General features: G+C 40.1%; 1 protein-coding gene across 1 annotated transcript; it reads right to left on the reverse strand.

The window, feature by feature from the left end:
- Window positions 1–7,073: 7,073 nt before the first annotated feature.
- Window positions 7,074–14,664, reverse strand: GKN2 (gastrokine 2). The gene is made up of 6 exons (XM_012433926.2): window positions 14,625–14,664; window positions 12,507–12,560; window positions 11,922–12,059; window positions 8,966–9,076; window positions 8,130–8,286; window positions 7,074–7,291 (listed from the first exon to the last, which is right to left on the reverse strand). The coding sequence occupies exons 1-6, from the start codon at window positions 14,634–14,636 to the stop codon at window positions 7,209–7,211; spliced, it is 555 nt and encodes a 184-aa protein (XP_012289349.2). The 5' UTR covers window positions 14,637–14,664; the 3' UTR covers window positions 7,074–7,208.
- Between the last annotated feature and the right edge of the window lie 1,852 nt (window positions 14,665–16,516).

Genomic DNA, 16,516 nt, shown 5'->3' on the forward strand with positions numbered 1-16,516 from the left:
TGCAGGTTTTCATGAACTGACCCACTCAGCGACTGCCTTCCCAGAAGACCCATGCAGAGCGAGGGACCAGGACTAAAGGGCTTCATGGGCACTTCCTAGGTATTATTGCTGTGAAAAAGCCTAGGCCATCGTGACTCACTGGCATTGAAGAGGGGACAGGACACATGGGATGGGATGCTTAGCAGATGTCAGAAGTGGTTCGACCATGGAGGGCAGCACATTGCAGTCTGTAACTTAGAGATGCTGCCATGTCCAATGGAGAGAGACCCAGGACACCAGAGATTCATGAACAGCCAGCAGACACTCCCCGCCAGCACCCCTACTGTTTGGCAGGGCTGGGATTACTCCAAACTTTCAATCCCTGGGCACTAAGGGATCGGGGCCCTAATACCCTAAAAAGCAAGTTGAAGTCTAGGCTATCCCTGGTGAGATCTGAAATGGTAGATCAACTTCAGACCATGGGTTGCTGCCTCCCTTTGGGGAAGGCTTGGTGCCCTGTAAGGGGCAATGGGAGCAACAGGACACCTAGATGAAACAGCAAACACAATGCTGGATGTTGCTGAGCACACAGGTGTACCCCATGACCTCCTGCATTTGGGGAGCTTACAGGACCCAGAGAGAAAGTGGTGCCAGGAAATGCCCACAAGGCCACATCTGAAGTGACGAGACCCACTGGGCCATCCAAGGGCTTGCTCTTGCTGACAATTAAGGAAGTATCAACAAGCTGGCCATTGGACTCAGTTGTGGAATGGGGATGTGAAGGTGGGTAGTGTGGTCTAGGGGCACACATGGAAGGCCTGGAGAGGTATTGGGATCCAGGAGACTGAGACAACATGGTTTTCTCTTCCTGCATTAATTCACTTAGGATTATGGCCTCCAACTTCATCCATGCTGCTGCAAAGGACATGATTTCATTCCTTTTTACGGCTGTGTAGTATTCTGTGGTATATATGTACCACATTTTCATTATCCAATCTACAATTGATGGGCACCTGGTTGATTTCATGTCTTTATTATTGCAAATAATGCAGCAATGAACATATGAGTGCATATTTGCTTTTTGGTAGAATAATTTATTTTCCACTGGGTATATACTCGAAACTGCTGGGTCAAATGGTAGCTGTGTTTTAAGTTCTTTGAGAAATCCCCAGACCAATTTCCAGTGGCTGAACTAATTTACATTTCCACCAACAGTGTATAAGTGTTCCCCTTTCTCCACAGCCTCACCAGCATCTGTGAGTTTTTTTACTTTTTGATAATAGCCATTTGACTAGTGTGAGATGGTATCTCATAGTGGTTTTACTGGTATTTCTCTGATGATTAATGATGCTGAGAATTTTTTCATATGTTTATTGGCCACTTGTATGTCTTCTTTTAAGAAGTATCAGTTGATCTCCTTTGCCTGTTTTTTAATGGTGTTACTCGTTTGTCATTTGTTGATTTGTTTAAGGTCCTTATAGATTCTGGACAGATATTGTGCCTTCATCAGATGCATAGTTTGAGAATATCTTCTCTTATTCTGTAGGTTGTCTGTTTACTGTCTTAATAGTTTTTTTTACTGTACTGTAGCTCTTTAATTAGATCCCACTTGTCTACTTTTGTTTTTGTTGCAATCACTTTTGGGGATTTAGCCAAAAAGTCTTTGCCAAGGCTGGTGTTGCCAAGGCTGATGGTGTATTTCCTACGTTGTCTTCTAGAATTTTTTTAGTTTGAGGTCTTTGAGGTCTTTGATCCATTTTGAGTTAATTTTTGTATGTGGTGAGAGGTAGGGGTCCAGCTTCAATCTTCTGCATGTGCCTAGCCAGTTATCCCAGCACCATTTATTGAAGGAAATCCTTACCCCATTGCTTGTTTTTGTCAGCCTTGTTGGAGATCAGATGTAGGTGTGTGGCTTAATTTCTGGGTTCTGTAACTTGCTCCATTGGTTTATGTGTCCGTTTTTGTACCAGTAACATGCTGTTTTGGTTGCTTTATAGTGTAGTTTGAAGTCTGGTAGTGTGATGTCTTCAGCTTTGTTTTTTGTTTGTTTTTTCGTTTGTTTTGTTTTGTTTGCTTAAGATTGCTTTGGCTGTTTGGGCTTTTTTTGGTTCTATATTAATTTTAGAATAGTTTTTTTTCTAATTCAGTGAAGAATGACATTGCCAGTTTGATAAGAATAGCATTGAATCTGTATATTGCTTTGGGCAGTATGGCCATTTTAACAATATTAATTTTTCCAATCCATGATCATGAATTTTTTCCATTTGTTTGTGTCATCTATGATTTCCTTAAGCCTGTACAGATCTTTCAGCTCCTTAGTGAAAGCTGTATTACTAGATATTTCATTTTCTTTGTGGCTATTTAAATGAGTTTGTGTTCTTGATTTTACTCTCAGCCTGGACACTGTTGATGAATAGAAATGCTACTAATTTTTCTACATTAATTTTGTATCCTAAGACATTACTAAAGTCATTCATCAGTTTTTAGGATCTTTTGACAGAGTCTTTAGGATTTTCTTGGTATAGAAATGTATCATCAGCAAAGAGAGATAGTTTGACTACTTTTCCTATTTGGATGCCTTTTATTTCTTTCTCTTGCCTATTTCTCTCCAATACTTATAGTACTATTTTGAATAGGAATTGTGAGAGTAGGTATCTTGCCTTCTCCTGTTCTCAAGAGGAAAGGCTCAAGCTTTGCCCATTCAGTATGATATTTAATGTGGATTTGTCATACATGGTTATTATTATTTTGAGGTATGTTCCTTTGATAGATGTTGAATTTTTATTGATAGTTTTTTTCTGCCTTTATTGAGATAACTATGTGGGTTTTGCTTTCAATTCTGTTTATGTGGTGAATCATATTTATTGATTTGCCTATGTTGAATCAGACTTGCATTCCTGGAATGAAGACGGCTTGATCATGATATATTCACTTTTTGATGTGCTGCTGGATTTGGTTTGTTAATATTTTGTTGAGGATTTTTGCATTTATTCAATCTTAGGAGACTTTGCGCTCCCAAGAATTTATCCATTTTCTCTATATGTTCTAATTTGTGTGTGTAGAGTTGTTCATAGTAGTCTTTGAGGATCAGTATTTCTGTGGGATCAGTTGTAACATCACCTTTGCCATTTCTGAGTGTGTTTATTTGGATCTTCTCTTTCTTTTTTGTTTATCTAGCTAGGTGGGTCTATCCATTTTATTTATTCTTTCAAAGAAATAACTCTTGGTTTCATTTGATCTTTTTTAAGAATTGTGCATCTCAATTTCATTCAGTTCTTCTCTAATTTTAGTGACTTCTTTTCTTCTGCTAGGTTTGGGTTTGGTTTGTTCTTTTCTCTCTAGTTCTTTTAGATGCAAAGTTCGACTGCTAATTTGAGGTCTTCCTAACTTCTCGATTAAGGGATTTAGTGCAATAAACTTTTCTCTTAACACTGCTTTAGCTGTACCCCAGAGATTTTGGTAAGATATGTTCCTATTTTATTAATTTCAAATAAATTTTTATTTCTGCCTGAATTTTGATGTTCATGCTAGAGTAATTTAGAAGTTGTTTAATTTCCATGTATTTATGTAGTTTTGAGAGATTTCTTGATATTTCTTTTTAATTGCATTGTGTCTGATATTAAGCTTAATATTATTTTAATATTTTTTAATTTATTGAGACTTGATTTCTTACCTAGCATGTGGTTGATCTTGGTATATGTTCCATGTGCATATGAGAAGAATGTGTATTCTGTCTTTGTTGGTTGAAGTTTTCTGTGGATATCTATTAGGTCCACTTAGTCAAGTATCAAGTTTAAGTCCAGAGTTTCCTTCTTAGTTTTCTGTCTCAATGACCTGTAAGTAGGGTGTGAAAGTCTCTCACTATTATTGTGTGGCTGTCTAAGCCTTCTTATAGGACAAGAACTTGTTTTACAAATCTCGGTGCTCCAAAGTGAGGTGTGTATATATTTAGAATAGTTAAGCCTTCTTGTTGGACTGTACCCTTTGTCATTATGTAATACCCTTCTTTTTTCCCAATAAGTCTTTTGCAGTCCAGGTAATACTCTTCTTTGTCCTTCTTAATTGTTTAAAGTCTGTTTTGTCTGATATAAAACTAGTGACTCCTGCTCTTTTATGTTTTCTATTTGCACAGTAAATCTTTCTCCAACTTTTTACTTTGAGTCTGTGAATATCATTACATGTGATATGGAGCTCTTGAAGACAGAGGATGATTGGGTCTTGTCTTTTTATCAAGCTTGCCATTCTATGTCTTTTAAGTGGGGCATTTAGCCCCTTTACACTCAGGGTTAGTATTGATGTGTGAGATTTTGATACTGTCATTGTGTTGTTATGTAGACTTATTGTGTAATTTGCCTATAGTGTTTGTGGGCCTTGTGTTTAAGTGAGTATTTATGGTAGCAGGTTTTATTCCTTTGAGTCCATATTCAACACTCCCTTACGACCTCTTGTTAGGTTGGACTAGTTGAAATAAATTCCTTCAGCATTTGCTTGTCTGAGAAGGGTTTTATTTCTCTTTCACTTAGGAAGCTTAGTTTGGCAGTGTATGAGACTCTTGGTGGGAATTTCTTTTCCTTAAGGATGAGAAATATAGACCCTCCCCTTGCCATCTCTTCTGGCTTGTAAGGTTTCTACTGAGAGGTTCACTGCCAGCCTAATGAGAGTGTTCTGAATGTGACTTGAACCTTCTCCCTGGCCGCCTTTAAGATTTTTTCTTTTGCATTGGCCATGGTGAATCTGATGACTACGTGCTTTGGGGATGGTCATCTTGCATATTATCTGGACAAGGTCTTCTGTATTTCTTGAATTTACATGTCGACCTCTCTAGAGAGATTAGAAAAATTTTTGTGGGCTATGTCCCAAATACATTTTCCAAGTTGCTTATTCTCTCTCCCTCTCTCAGAGATGACAATTAGTCATAGATTTGGTCTCTTTACATAATCTCATATTTCTAGGAGGTTGTGTTCATTTCTTAAAACTCTTTTTTATTTTTGACTAAGTTGATTCAAAGAACCAGGCTTTGAGCTCTGAGATTCTTTCCTCAGCTTGGTCTATTCTGCTGTACTTCTGATTGTATTATGCAATTCTTTTTTCAACTCAACAAGCTCAGTTTGGGTCTTTTATAAAATTGCTATTTCACCTTTCAGCTCTTAAATCATTTCACTGGGTTGCTTGACTTCCTTGGATTGGATTTCAACTTTCTCCTGGATCTCCATAAGCTTCCTTGCCATCCAGATTCTGCATTCCATGCCTGTCATTTCAGTCAGCTTGGTTAAGAACCATTGCTGGGGAGCTAGTGGACTCATTTAGAGATAAGAGGACACTCTGGCTCTTTGAATTGCCACAGTTCTTGCACTGATTCTTTCTAATCTGGGAGGGTTGGTGTTCCTTTAACTGTGGTATAAACTAAATATAGTCAGTTGGCTTCATTTCTGGAAGTTTTCAGAGGGCTAAGGCTCTAACTCACAGGAAGGAAAAGTAGCGGTTTTTCGTGTTGTAGTTGGGGCTGAAATCCAGTAGATGGCGCGTGAGAGCAATGGGCGGAAGCTACGCTCTCATTCTGCCACCGGGCTCCTTTGGGTATCCGGGCCTTTGAAGCCATGCTCTGTGGTGCAAGGGGGAGAGAGGTGACCCCCCCCACCAGGTCCCCTCCTGGGTCTTGGGGGGAGCGACCTCTGATCACTGGCACTGTGGCTTCGACTTTGTTGTTGTTATTAGGTATTTCAGGTCGTGGGGCTCCTTCAGGCAGAGGTCCAGCAGGGAGACAGGCCCCACCCACAGGAGGCATGCCTAGGTTCCACAGCAGCCCACGAACCTGTGCGACTCACCCACCTCTGACAGTTTTCTGAGAGTATGGGCTCCTCTCCTACTCAAGCAGCGGGCCCAGTTCCGTACTCTGGAGCCACAGACCTTAGCCCTGGGACGTCCGGATCTGCTCACAGCTCCCTCCTGGGGACTCTCGGCGTCAGGATCTGGGTGCACTGAGGGATCTAAACAGCTCCTAGGCTGCCGGAATGCACTCAAGTGGAGCCAAGTACCCAGTCGGAGCAGCTGAGGCTGCACTGTGTACACTCTCCTATGGGGCGGTCTGGCAGGAACCCTGAGAGAGACTGGCAGGCAGGTGGGCCTGCGGGACAGATGTGCCCTAATCCTACGGGGAAACCCTTCTTCTCCCATTCTGAGAGTTATTTGGGGCCAGAGCCTCTCAGAGGGTGAACAGGGAGCCCTGGGGGATGAACGCTCTCCCCGGGCAGTGGCCAGGCTCTCCTGGAGCTGTCTCACAGACAAAGCCTCCAGCTCTGTGCCTGCTGAAGCCCTTTCCCATTTAATCTCTAGTGAGAATCTAATGTCAGCTCAGCAGGGGAGACAGGAAGTCCTCTGCAGCTAGGATCCCAGAGGTCTGTGGCAAGAGAATAAATTGTTGTTAAAGAATTCCTCTTTGCTCTGAATTTGCATTCAGCCGACCGTTTGCATGTGACCCAGCTTCACGATCTGAGATTTGTACACAATGTACAATTTATTTGAAATATTGGAAGTTGCTTTTCGGCTATGTATTGACTTGGCATTTCTAGTTAGGTTTTCACTTCTGTTATGATCTTCAGTATGGCCCATCTTGGCCTGGATGTCAGGTGCTTCTTTCTCCCTCCTCACTCCAGGACAATATAATAATGTTCATTCAGGTTGAGTCTACTGCTTTGATGAGTTAAAAAACATTTTAACTCATAAGAATGGCCCTAAAAGCTGGGCACTTTTTCAGGAGAGAGTTTCCTTCACCTGAGCATTCAAGTTGTTTGATAAGGGTATCCCATGTCCCATCCCTGGCCAGGTCAAGGCCACCACCATGTGAGCCTCTGCTCTATCAGGTTGCTCCCATATATTTGGATGATTAGATGGGAAGCTGGTGCAGAGAGCAGATGCAGAGATGGAAATTTGACCCCAGCTAATGAGTCCGCATGTGACCCAGTGGTATCATCTAGGAATTTTCACACATTATGCACCGTATTTGAAATTCTGGGAATTTTTTTTCTTCTATATACTGACATAGACATTGCTTGGATTCCCTTTGCTGCTTACAAACAGCAACAAACACCAAAAAATCTGTAAATACAGCATTTATGTTTTCCAACTGAATATCAAAATAAGTTGGGGCATTGGGAAAGAATTTAGTTGACTTTTGAGTGTAAACCAAGGATGTATTTCTTTGAAAAAGTAAAACAAGAGGGCTGATTATCCTAAACATGAATGTCTGCACAGATAGAAATGCCCAAGATGCCCAGGAGCCCAGCCTTTGCACAGCCTCCAGCACCAACATTATCTGGAAAAGGTAAAATTTTTCAAAGAAAGAGCATTAAGAAAAATATTATTGGAATTATTAGAATAATAATACATTTGCTTAAATAAAACTGACAATTTTTGGAAGCACTGGTTGGCTCAATCCCAGTGATATTATGCCATTCTGTGTCAATGGCATACCTACATAGATGTCTACTTTAGGAATGAGCACTTAAAATTTTTTTCTAGGCCGTAGGTATACAATAAATATAAATTCTTCTTTATCTACCTTCCACTACTCTGAGAAATTTCCTTTGTTGTATTCATCATCAGTTGGCCCGACCTCTTTCACTCTGCTCTGCCACATTTAGAAACTTTGTATAAAAATGACAGTAATATCTGCAGTGGCATATGTTACCAGATGAATCAGGGTTTTTATTCCCTGTTGTAAGTGCCTCCTCTTTCCTGTACCAATTCTATTCTCAATCCTGAGAGCATTTCTTAGTGACTTCCTTCTTCTTATCTTCAAAAGATGTTATTCTAAGGGCCCAGAAGACTTTGTGCTACTTGAAATTCTTACATATAAAAGTATACAAGAATCCAGTAGTTTTTCATTGGCACCCAGGAATCTTTTATTCTATCCCCTTTTTTTACTTGTCAGCTTCTTCACTAGACTATGTGTTCCTTGGAGACAGTTTAATTTATTTCTGTATTCCTAACATTTAGCACAATTTACACACATGGTACGTAAGTAATTCCCAAAGCAAACTGAACTGATACTGTACCCATTTATTTGTGTTTCACATGGCACCTAACAGAGCACCTAGCACACAGTAGTTTTCAGAAAACATTTGGTGAATGAATGACTTATTGGTACTCACGTGTTTTTTCAACCACTTCACCCTTATACAAGGGGATATGTTTGCAGAGTTTCTCAATGGGTGACCCAAACAGGAACCAATCCACGTCTGTGATCAGAGACTCCAGAGGGTTATACTTGACCCAGGTGTATTTGTTGGAGAACATGTTGTTCAGAGCCTAGATCAGTATAACAGAGAAGAACAACATAAAATAAATTGACAATATTTGGTGTACCTTATTCTAAATTGTGACTATTTTTCTCATTCAGATTATTAAACAGAAAGAAGTTAGGGATCTCAAGGCATCATCTCTTTTTGAGTATTCTATCTGTGAAGTAGTCTCATTAGTAATTACCAGTGTTATTTTACCTCTGGTGGCAATGAAGCCCAAAGAAGGTAAGTCCCACATCAAAGGTGGCACATATGAGAAGCTGAAGGGGCAGACTTAGACCTTGGGTCTCTAGCCACAGTGCAGTGTTTATATATGTTCACTATACTGTATTATTTCTTTGCATCTTTGTGTCATTGAATATTACAACTTCTCTTATTATTCTTTCAATTACTATTTCCCGTAGCCCTGATCTGATGAGAGAAGTTGGTCAGTCCTTGTTATATGGAATTTATTATAAGTTCTTGTATTTAAGACTATGTGGTGGAAATCAAGCTGAAATGTACTCCTGCTCTTAAAAAATAATAAAATAAAAATGAAAACACTTTAATAACTTTGATAATTTGAGTATCATATTTATGGTAAGGCATGATAGTATGATCTTCTCTCTCATCCTCTTCGTTTCTCCATAAACACCAGTATTGCCTGGCTTAAGAACAGAGAATACTCAAGAGTACCCCAGAATTACCTGTCTCTCGTAGATGTACCGTTGGAGATTGTTCAGAGGAGGGATGTTCTGACGGTCTATCTTCAGGATGAAGCAGGCTCTTCGGGAGAGCACCCTGGATGCAATGTAGCCCTGAGGCAGCAAGAGTACAGTTACTGATCTTCCCCAGCTCCCTGAGATCTGAACTTGGTGAAGAAGATGCCTCAACCTCAGAGGAAAGGCTTGAACATGCACAGTGAATATATAATGGACTTGCTTTCCAACCTGCAATCAATTTTATCTACTTGACTTATTTTACATAACATTTTCATTTGTCATTTCTACCCCTTTGAAATTGTGCAAACCCAAGACTGTATTCTCCTTTTCGTGTTAAAGAACCAGAGTCTGCAGTTTGAGGTTTGAAAGATTGAGAACAAGCAGTTCTCTATCTCTTTCTATTATTATTATTATTATTATTATTATTATTATTTTGAGCCAGAGATCTCACTCTATTGCCCAGGCTGGAGTGCAGTGGTGCAATCTCGGCTCACTGAAGCTTCCACCTCCCTGATTCAGGCAATTCTCCTGCTTCAGCCTCCCGAGTAGCTGAGATTACAGGTGTGCACCACCACATCCAGCTAATTCTATATTTTTAGTAGAGATGGAGTTTCACCATGTTAGCCAGGCTGGTCTTGAACTCCTGACCTCAAGTGATCCACCCACCTCGGGCTCCCAATGTGCTAAGATTATAGGCATGAGCTACTGCACCAGGCCTCTTTCTACTAATTTTATTCTGTCTCCTCCCCAGTTTGGGGCAAATACAATATTCTTTAGCACTGTGCTGTTCAATATGATAGTTAATAGTTGTATGTTGCTATCCAAATTTAAATTTAAATTAGATAAAATTTAAAATGCACTTCTTCTGTCACACATTTTGAGTACTCAATAACCACAAGGGGCTGGGGGTTTCCCTACTAGAAATGCAAATCTAGAACACTTCCACCACTGCAGAAAGTTCTGTTAGACAGTGCTGATTTAGAAACTCTCATATGCATACCCATACCCACACTTATGCCCCCCCGCCCGACACACATCTCAACTATCCTCCCCTCATCTACCATCTTCTCTTCCTCTCCAGTTTTTTCCATCCCTTCACCTCAAACCCAAGCTGGCTGGATAGATGGGTTGGAATAAGGTGGGATTAAAAGAGCAATGGAAGGTAAAGACCCTGGGGCCAGAAGGGACCTAAGACCACTGAGTCTTCACCTGGAATGAAAATTGTCTCTACAGAGTTCCAAGTAATGATACACTCTAGAAAGTTGTATCTAATAGAAATCATTCTGTTTCTTATTTTTCAATTCTCACAAATTGTCAGTTCCTAAAATTCAAAAATAGACAGAGGCTGAGCCTGGTGACAATGGAAGAAGCTTAAAGCAAATCCTTGCCACTCTTATTTTTTAAGAACACTTTTGAGATTTCCATGAAGGTTGCTTAAAAACAATTTCAGTGCCACTTCCTTTTAAACCACATGACTCTATACTTTCAAATGTGCCATTGAACTGTCAACACCAACGGGGAAAAGGAATGTAAAGATATTTCTAGAAGAAAAGGGAAAGAAAAGCATGTTCAAAAGTCTAGTGAGAAAAGCTGGAACCTACGTCTAGCCATAGTGCATAGCTCTGAACCTAGGTAGAAGCAGGTTCACAATTCGTTGGTGGAACAAATGGAAAACAAATGAATAAATAAAGGATGAAAGATAAGTTTTCTGAGCAGCTTTCTGTGACTTATTCTTAATGTCAGTATCTAACACTTGAAAATAGTTTAGTGCTTTTAATTAGCAGACTTTCTTTCTTACAGAAAAAGTATGATTTATTGTCTATTCTATGTACATAATTAAATGTGTATAATTGCTCTAGATTTCTGCTATGTTGTGATTGCTTTGTGATTGTTCTTTTTATTCTTTTATTCTTTTTTTTTTGACTCAGGATCTTGTTCTGTCACCCAGGCTGGAGTGTAATGGTGCAGTGTCAACTCACTGCAGCCTTGACTTCCTGAGCTCTAGCTATCCTCCCACCTCAGCCTCCCGAGTAGGTGGGACCACAGGCACGCACCACCACACCTAGTTAATTTTTGTATTTTTGGTAGACATGGGGTTTCGCTATATTGCCTAGGCCAGTCTCCAATTCCTAGGCTCAAAGGATCCTCCTGCCTCAGCCTCCCAATGTGCTGGGATTACAGGCATGAGCCACCATGCCCAACCAATTGTTCTTTATCTGCATTATGTTCTGTGTTAGAAGCCCTATTCATGCATTTATTCACTCAACAAATGTGTTTGAGCTCCACATGCTGGGCTTTGCTTTGGGCTTTGGTTACTCTTCTCTGTACTTTCTGAGCCTGTAGTGGGATAATAGCATCACTCTTCCAATTTCTACCTGAAAAGGTCAAGCAAATGCATCTGTTTCCTGTCATATGTTTTTCTTCGAAATGGCTTTTTTTTTAACCAATTGCTTGATTATTAAAAGAAAAAAGCAAAAGTGAGGAAATTCTTAAAGAATTACAGGGTTAAATCTAAGAATTCAGGTGTGTATGTCCCGTATATATAGATCCCTCTGCTCTTTAGAAAACTAGTCCTGCCTGGAAACCATCATTCTCAGCAAACTGACACAAGAACACAAAATTAAACACCGCATGTTCTCATTCATAGGTGGGTGTTGAACAATGAGAACACATGGACACAGGTAGGGGAGCACTACACACTGGGGTCTGTCAGGGGGAAATAGGGGAGGGACAGCGGGGGGTGGGGAGTTGGGGAGAGATAGCATGGGGAGAAATGCCAGATATAGGTGAAGGGGAGGAAGGCAGCAAATCACACTGCCACGTATGTACCTATGCAACAATCTTGCATGTTCTTCACATGTACCCCAAAACCTAAAATGCAATTTAAAAAAAAAGAAAGAAAACTAGTCCTGAAGAACACAAAAATTCATTTGGTGCTTACATGTTTATAGTCAAAAATTGTGGTAGATGAGCATGATCCTGCATGGATGTTAACAATGGCGATATTTTTTTCATTGTCAATTGTCACTGTCTCTTGAAGATTGCCACCATTGTTGTTTGGGCTGATGATGTTATAAACCTAGATTGAAAGGGAAGACAAAATGTTTTTCCATAAATCTGATACATTTGAAAGGCAAATCTTCTGACAAAATAAAGCCTCTGCCTACTATAACCAAGGGATTAGAAACTAAAACTCTCCACTGGGATCCCAGTCCGAAAGCTTATGATGCCATAAGACTGCAAAGCTTTTTCTTATAGTTTACTATATTATATACGGAAGAAGCGGTGACATCACAGGAGAAATGAGACTGACCACATTTTAAAGCAATGGCTTACATTTGCAAAGTATTGTGGTTGGAGAGGAACAGCCAAGCTCATTGTTTCCACTATTGATAATTTCTGAGATTCCATCCCAAATAAGGCATATGGCCTCTCTACTGTCTTTCAAGCTCTCTTGTACCTTCCCTTTTCTCTCCCAACGTCTCTAAGAGATAAAGCCCATAAGGAACCAACTGAACCAACTCACCTCATATCCCTGAGACTGTATCCCAAAGATGGTCAGCACCACCAGAAATGCCACCTGAAAAACAGACCCACCACATCCATTCTAGGGTAGTCACTAGGGTGGGGGCAGGAGGGAACACTGGACAGGAAAGGCACAGATATCTCAGAAAATGTACCGAGACACTGAGTGGCCACAGATGGTCAGCACTCCCTTTCCAAAGCGTGAAGCACACACATTAACTCAGTTAACAGGCATTTGTTGAGTTCATTCTATTTGCCAGACACACAGCTCTACATTTGCCACCTAATTCCCAACTGTTTCTAGCATTATAACCATCTAGATAGTAGGAGAAACTTGGAGTAGGTGAGCAGTGAAGGACTCATTTTACTATGGAAATATCCAGATATGATTCATACTGGCTTTGGATAACTGTGGTCAAATTGTGCCCTCTGGTTAAAAAAAATAATTAAAAAAAAAAAAAAACCACTTTAATCCCTTAAGACTGAGAGTGTAATATAGATTTAAAATGAATCATGGGTGTTGAAGACACAATAGGTTCCTAAGGAAAGCTATGAAAATAGAATGCTTGAGAGCACAATTAACTTTCGAGCTGACGTCAAGCAAAACTGTCATATTCTCCTACAACCCATGCCTTAGTGATACTATCCTACAAGTGCTGGGCCTACAGGTCGTGAGGCTGACACTGAGGCAGTTCTGATATTTTGCTGTAGTTAGTAAGAGTCTGCTCCAACATGCTAACCCAGGTTTTGTACCCTCTCTTCTGAACATCGGTGAACTGTACTATCACCGAAAACTACATCAGTACATGGTTTACTGTACTTTCATTGAAAACCACTGATGAAAGGAGTCTTGGGGAAGGGGGATATTTTTAAGAACTGTCAGTGGGACTTTTCTATTTCCCTTTCCATCCCACCCTTAATATTTCTCTTCTGGCGACTGGCAGTAGAGCATCTAAAGAAGACCTGTGCACAGTCATTCAACCTGCCATAGGGATACATCTTCTCTTACCACAGACCAGCTCTAGCAGCATATGATACTCCTGTATATTCTATTGAATGAGTCTAAAATAGTGATTTGAACAAGTAGTTGAAGGACTAAACCACCTTAATGCTATGATTAGAGAGACCTTGGGGAGTGTCCTGTGCCCCAAAATGATCTCCCATCCAACATCGTGGTTAATACACCATGGTTATGTAATAATTTTGTGCTTCAGAGTTGGGTCTCAATTTGGAAAATCAAGAGAGCCCCAAGAGAGCGAGCTCTTTAAGCTGACAGTCTTAAACATTTTAGAAAGAGATACTTAACATTTTGCTTTCCCCTTAGCAGCTGAATGAGAATAAAGGACAGAGATTGGGGGAGTGAGTTCCATTCTAGGTCAGAACACAGCCCACTGTCCAAAGGGCACTGCAGTGTGGAACTATGGAGGCTGGTATCAGATGGAGGAGTAGAGTGGCCATAGAAGGAACATTTTGTCCTAAGGGAGAATTTAGTCATAATGGAAGGCCATTGAAGACTGTGGCTGCTTAAATTTGCCATGATCACACCTGCAAGTGGGGATTAAGATGGATAAATTACATTCTAAATCCCACATTTATGGGCTTGGGAAAATCACATTCCTCTGCCTCTCAGTCTCTTTATCGGTAAAATGGAGAGAATACTACTCAGCTCGTAGGGTTGTTGCAATGAATAGATGAAATTATTCATGTGAAATGCTTAGTCTAAGACTTAATATGCATTTGAGAAATAAGAGGTAGTATTGTTACTATTACGATATTATTTTTAAATTACCACTTCTCTGTTAGATAGCAAATGTAGTTGTTTTAAATAGCCCACATTTCCTGTGAAGCTCATATTAATGGATTATTATTAAACATCCTCCAAATCAAAATTCTCTAGATATTTCTTTGTATTTTTTTTAGTAAACATCTCAAAACAGACAAAAGACAAAAAAGTCAGACTTATTCAACACTATTTCTGCCAAGATATCATTAATTCAATCACATAAGCTTAGAAGCATGCACAGTATCTGTCCAAGACTCCCGAAATCCATGTCATATTAGGTACGAGCATTTCCTGTAGTCACCACAAGAGTATCAAGAAGCAGAAACAAATACTCACAAGGATTTTCATTTTGCCTGAAGGAGGATGGTGCTGGAGTGTGCAAAGCTGCCCCATGCAGCTTCTATTCTTTATATAGGCTTCAAGATGTGGAAATCTCTTTTCCAAATGATCACTTTGGAAAAGACCATATGTCTGTATCTCTGACACACCCCAGTAAACTCCTTTATCAGAACTGAGATCCAACCACATACCTGATATCAATAAAGTTCATCAGTCAGTAATGAAAATTCACCACTTGGTCACTCTGTAAATATTTCCTGCTATCTGCACTATGCTGCATTTGAGATTTTAATTTCCACCCTTTAAAAATATTGCAAGATGCTTGTTCTATGCACACATTTTATAGCTCTATAAGGACAAATTGCTAACATCTCAAGAGTGCTTCCTTAAGGCCTGAGTTGGGCCCCCACTCAATGTCTTTTCACCACTGTTCTGCTGGCTAAATTCTTCCACAGAGGGAACAGATATGAGACTGGGTTTATATCCAGTCATATCTGCTGGGGAGGCCTACTTTGAGAACAAACAACCTAGAACTTTCTTCCTTCTTCCCTTTAGATTGGTGTCAATTTCCAGAAATCCATGAGGAACAAGGCTCAGAAAGCACTCTCCCCAATTACCAGGGTTAACCAAATTTTTACGTTAAGCTTCACCCAAAACTGCACAAAACTGCAAGTTAGAGAGCTCTAGTTATCTTGCAGGGTGTTAAGATTTTCAGACTAAAAAAGAGAAAGACAATAAAGTTTCATTTGTGTAGTTTTTTTTAACATGACAATTAGAAATGGCTAGTGTCAGCGTATAATCACAAACTCAGGAGGGGACACTTGAAAAAAAAAAGAAAACAGTAAATTGCAGCTGGGTGCAGTGGCTTATGCCTGTAATCCCGGCACTTTGGAAGGCAAAGGCGGGCAGATCACCTGAGGCCAGGAGTTTGAGACAAGCCTGGACCACATGGTGAAACCCCATTTCTAGTAAAAATACAAAAAAAAAAATTAGCTGGGTGTGGTGGTGCTCACCTGTAGTCCCACCTACTCAGGAGACTAAGGCAGGAGAATTGCTTGAACTCGTGAGGCAGAGGTTGCAGTGAGCCGATATCACACCACTGCACTCCAGCCTCGGTGACACAGCAAGACACCATCTCAAAAAAAGGAAAAAAAAGTAAATGGTAAAATTATAAAATATTCATAATCACCACAGTAAGCAAACAGATAACAGAAATAATGTCCTGGTTCTGCAGTTGAAACAACTTCCTAACTAGCAGCTTTAAATAAAAATGGGCTCTCAAGCAATTTAAGGGCTACCTAGTTCACTGGAATCCCCCTACCCTGGCTCTTCAGTGAACTTTATTAAATCTTTCTGAGAGAGCAGTTACAGAAAGGATTACAGTTTTGTAATGCACCTGCAAATTTTCTCTCATATGTGGCTTCAGGGACTCAAAAAGGCAAACCAGCAATGCCCATAGACAGTAGGACTAATGAAAGTATTACATGCTATCCTCTACTACGTCCCCCTCCTGTCTTCAGGAGTTCTGGATCTATAGTCTAATAATGATAGTTGCTAGCTTTGTAGAGCACTTAGTATGTTTAAACACTTTCCAAACACCTCAGATATATTGATTCATCCGATACTCATAAAAACCCTAGAAGTTACCTTCTATCCTGTTCTGTTTTACAAAACAGGATAGAAGGTAACATGGTTTTTAGATAGGAAAACCATGGTTCAGGGAAGTTAATAACTCTCTGGGTCACACAACTTCAAAAGGCAGGGTTTGGGGATCTGAGTCCAATTTAACTCCGGAGTCCACACTCTTAACTCTGAAAATGATACAGCCTCTCTGATTAGCTGCTGGGTAACCATAACTCCTTGCCTTGCTGAGATAGCAGCATTAGCAA

This window comes from Aotus nancymaae, unplaced genomic scaffold (assembly GCF_030222135.1).
Source record: "Aotus nancymaae isolate 86718 unplaced genomic scaffold, 86718_ANA_hifiasm-v0.15.2.pri h1tg000057l, whole genome shotgun sequence".
Classification (NCBI taxonomy): domain Eukaryota; kingdom Metazoa; phylum Chordata; class Mammalia; order Primates; family Aotidae; genus Aotus; species Aotus nancymaae.

What these genes read in the sequence shown, in the direction of transcription:
- GKN2 (XM_012433926.2), bottom strand. An exon ending in CAATTTTTGACTATAAACAT is followed by an intron (nt 9,077 to 11,921) that starts GTAAGCACCAAA and finishes TTGCTGCCTCAG; the next exon opens with GGCTACATTGCATCCAGGGT. An exon ending in TGAAGTGGTTGAAAAAACAC is followed by an intron (nt 7,292 to 8,129) that starts GTGAGTACCAAT and finishes TACCTTTTCCAG; the next exon opens with ATAATGTTGGTGCTGGAGGC.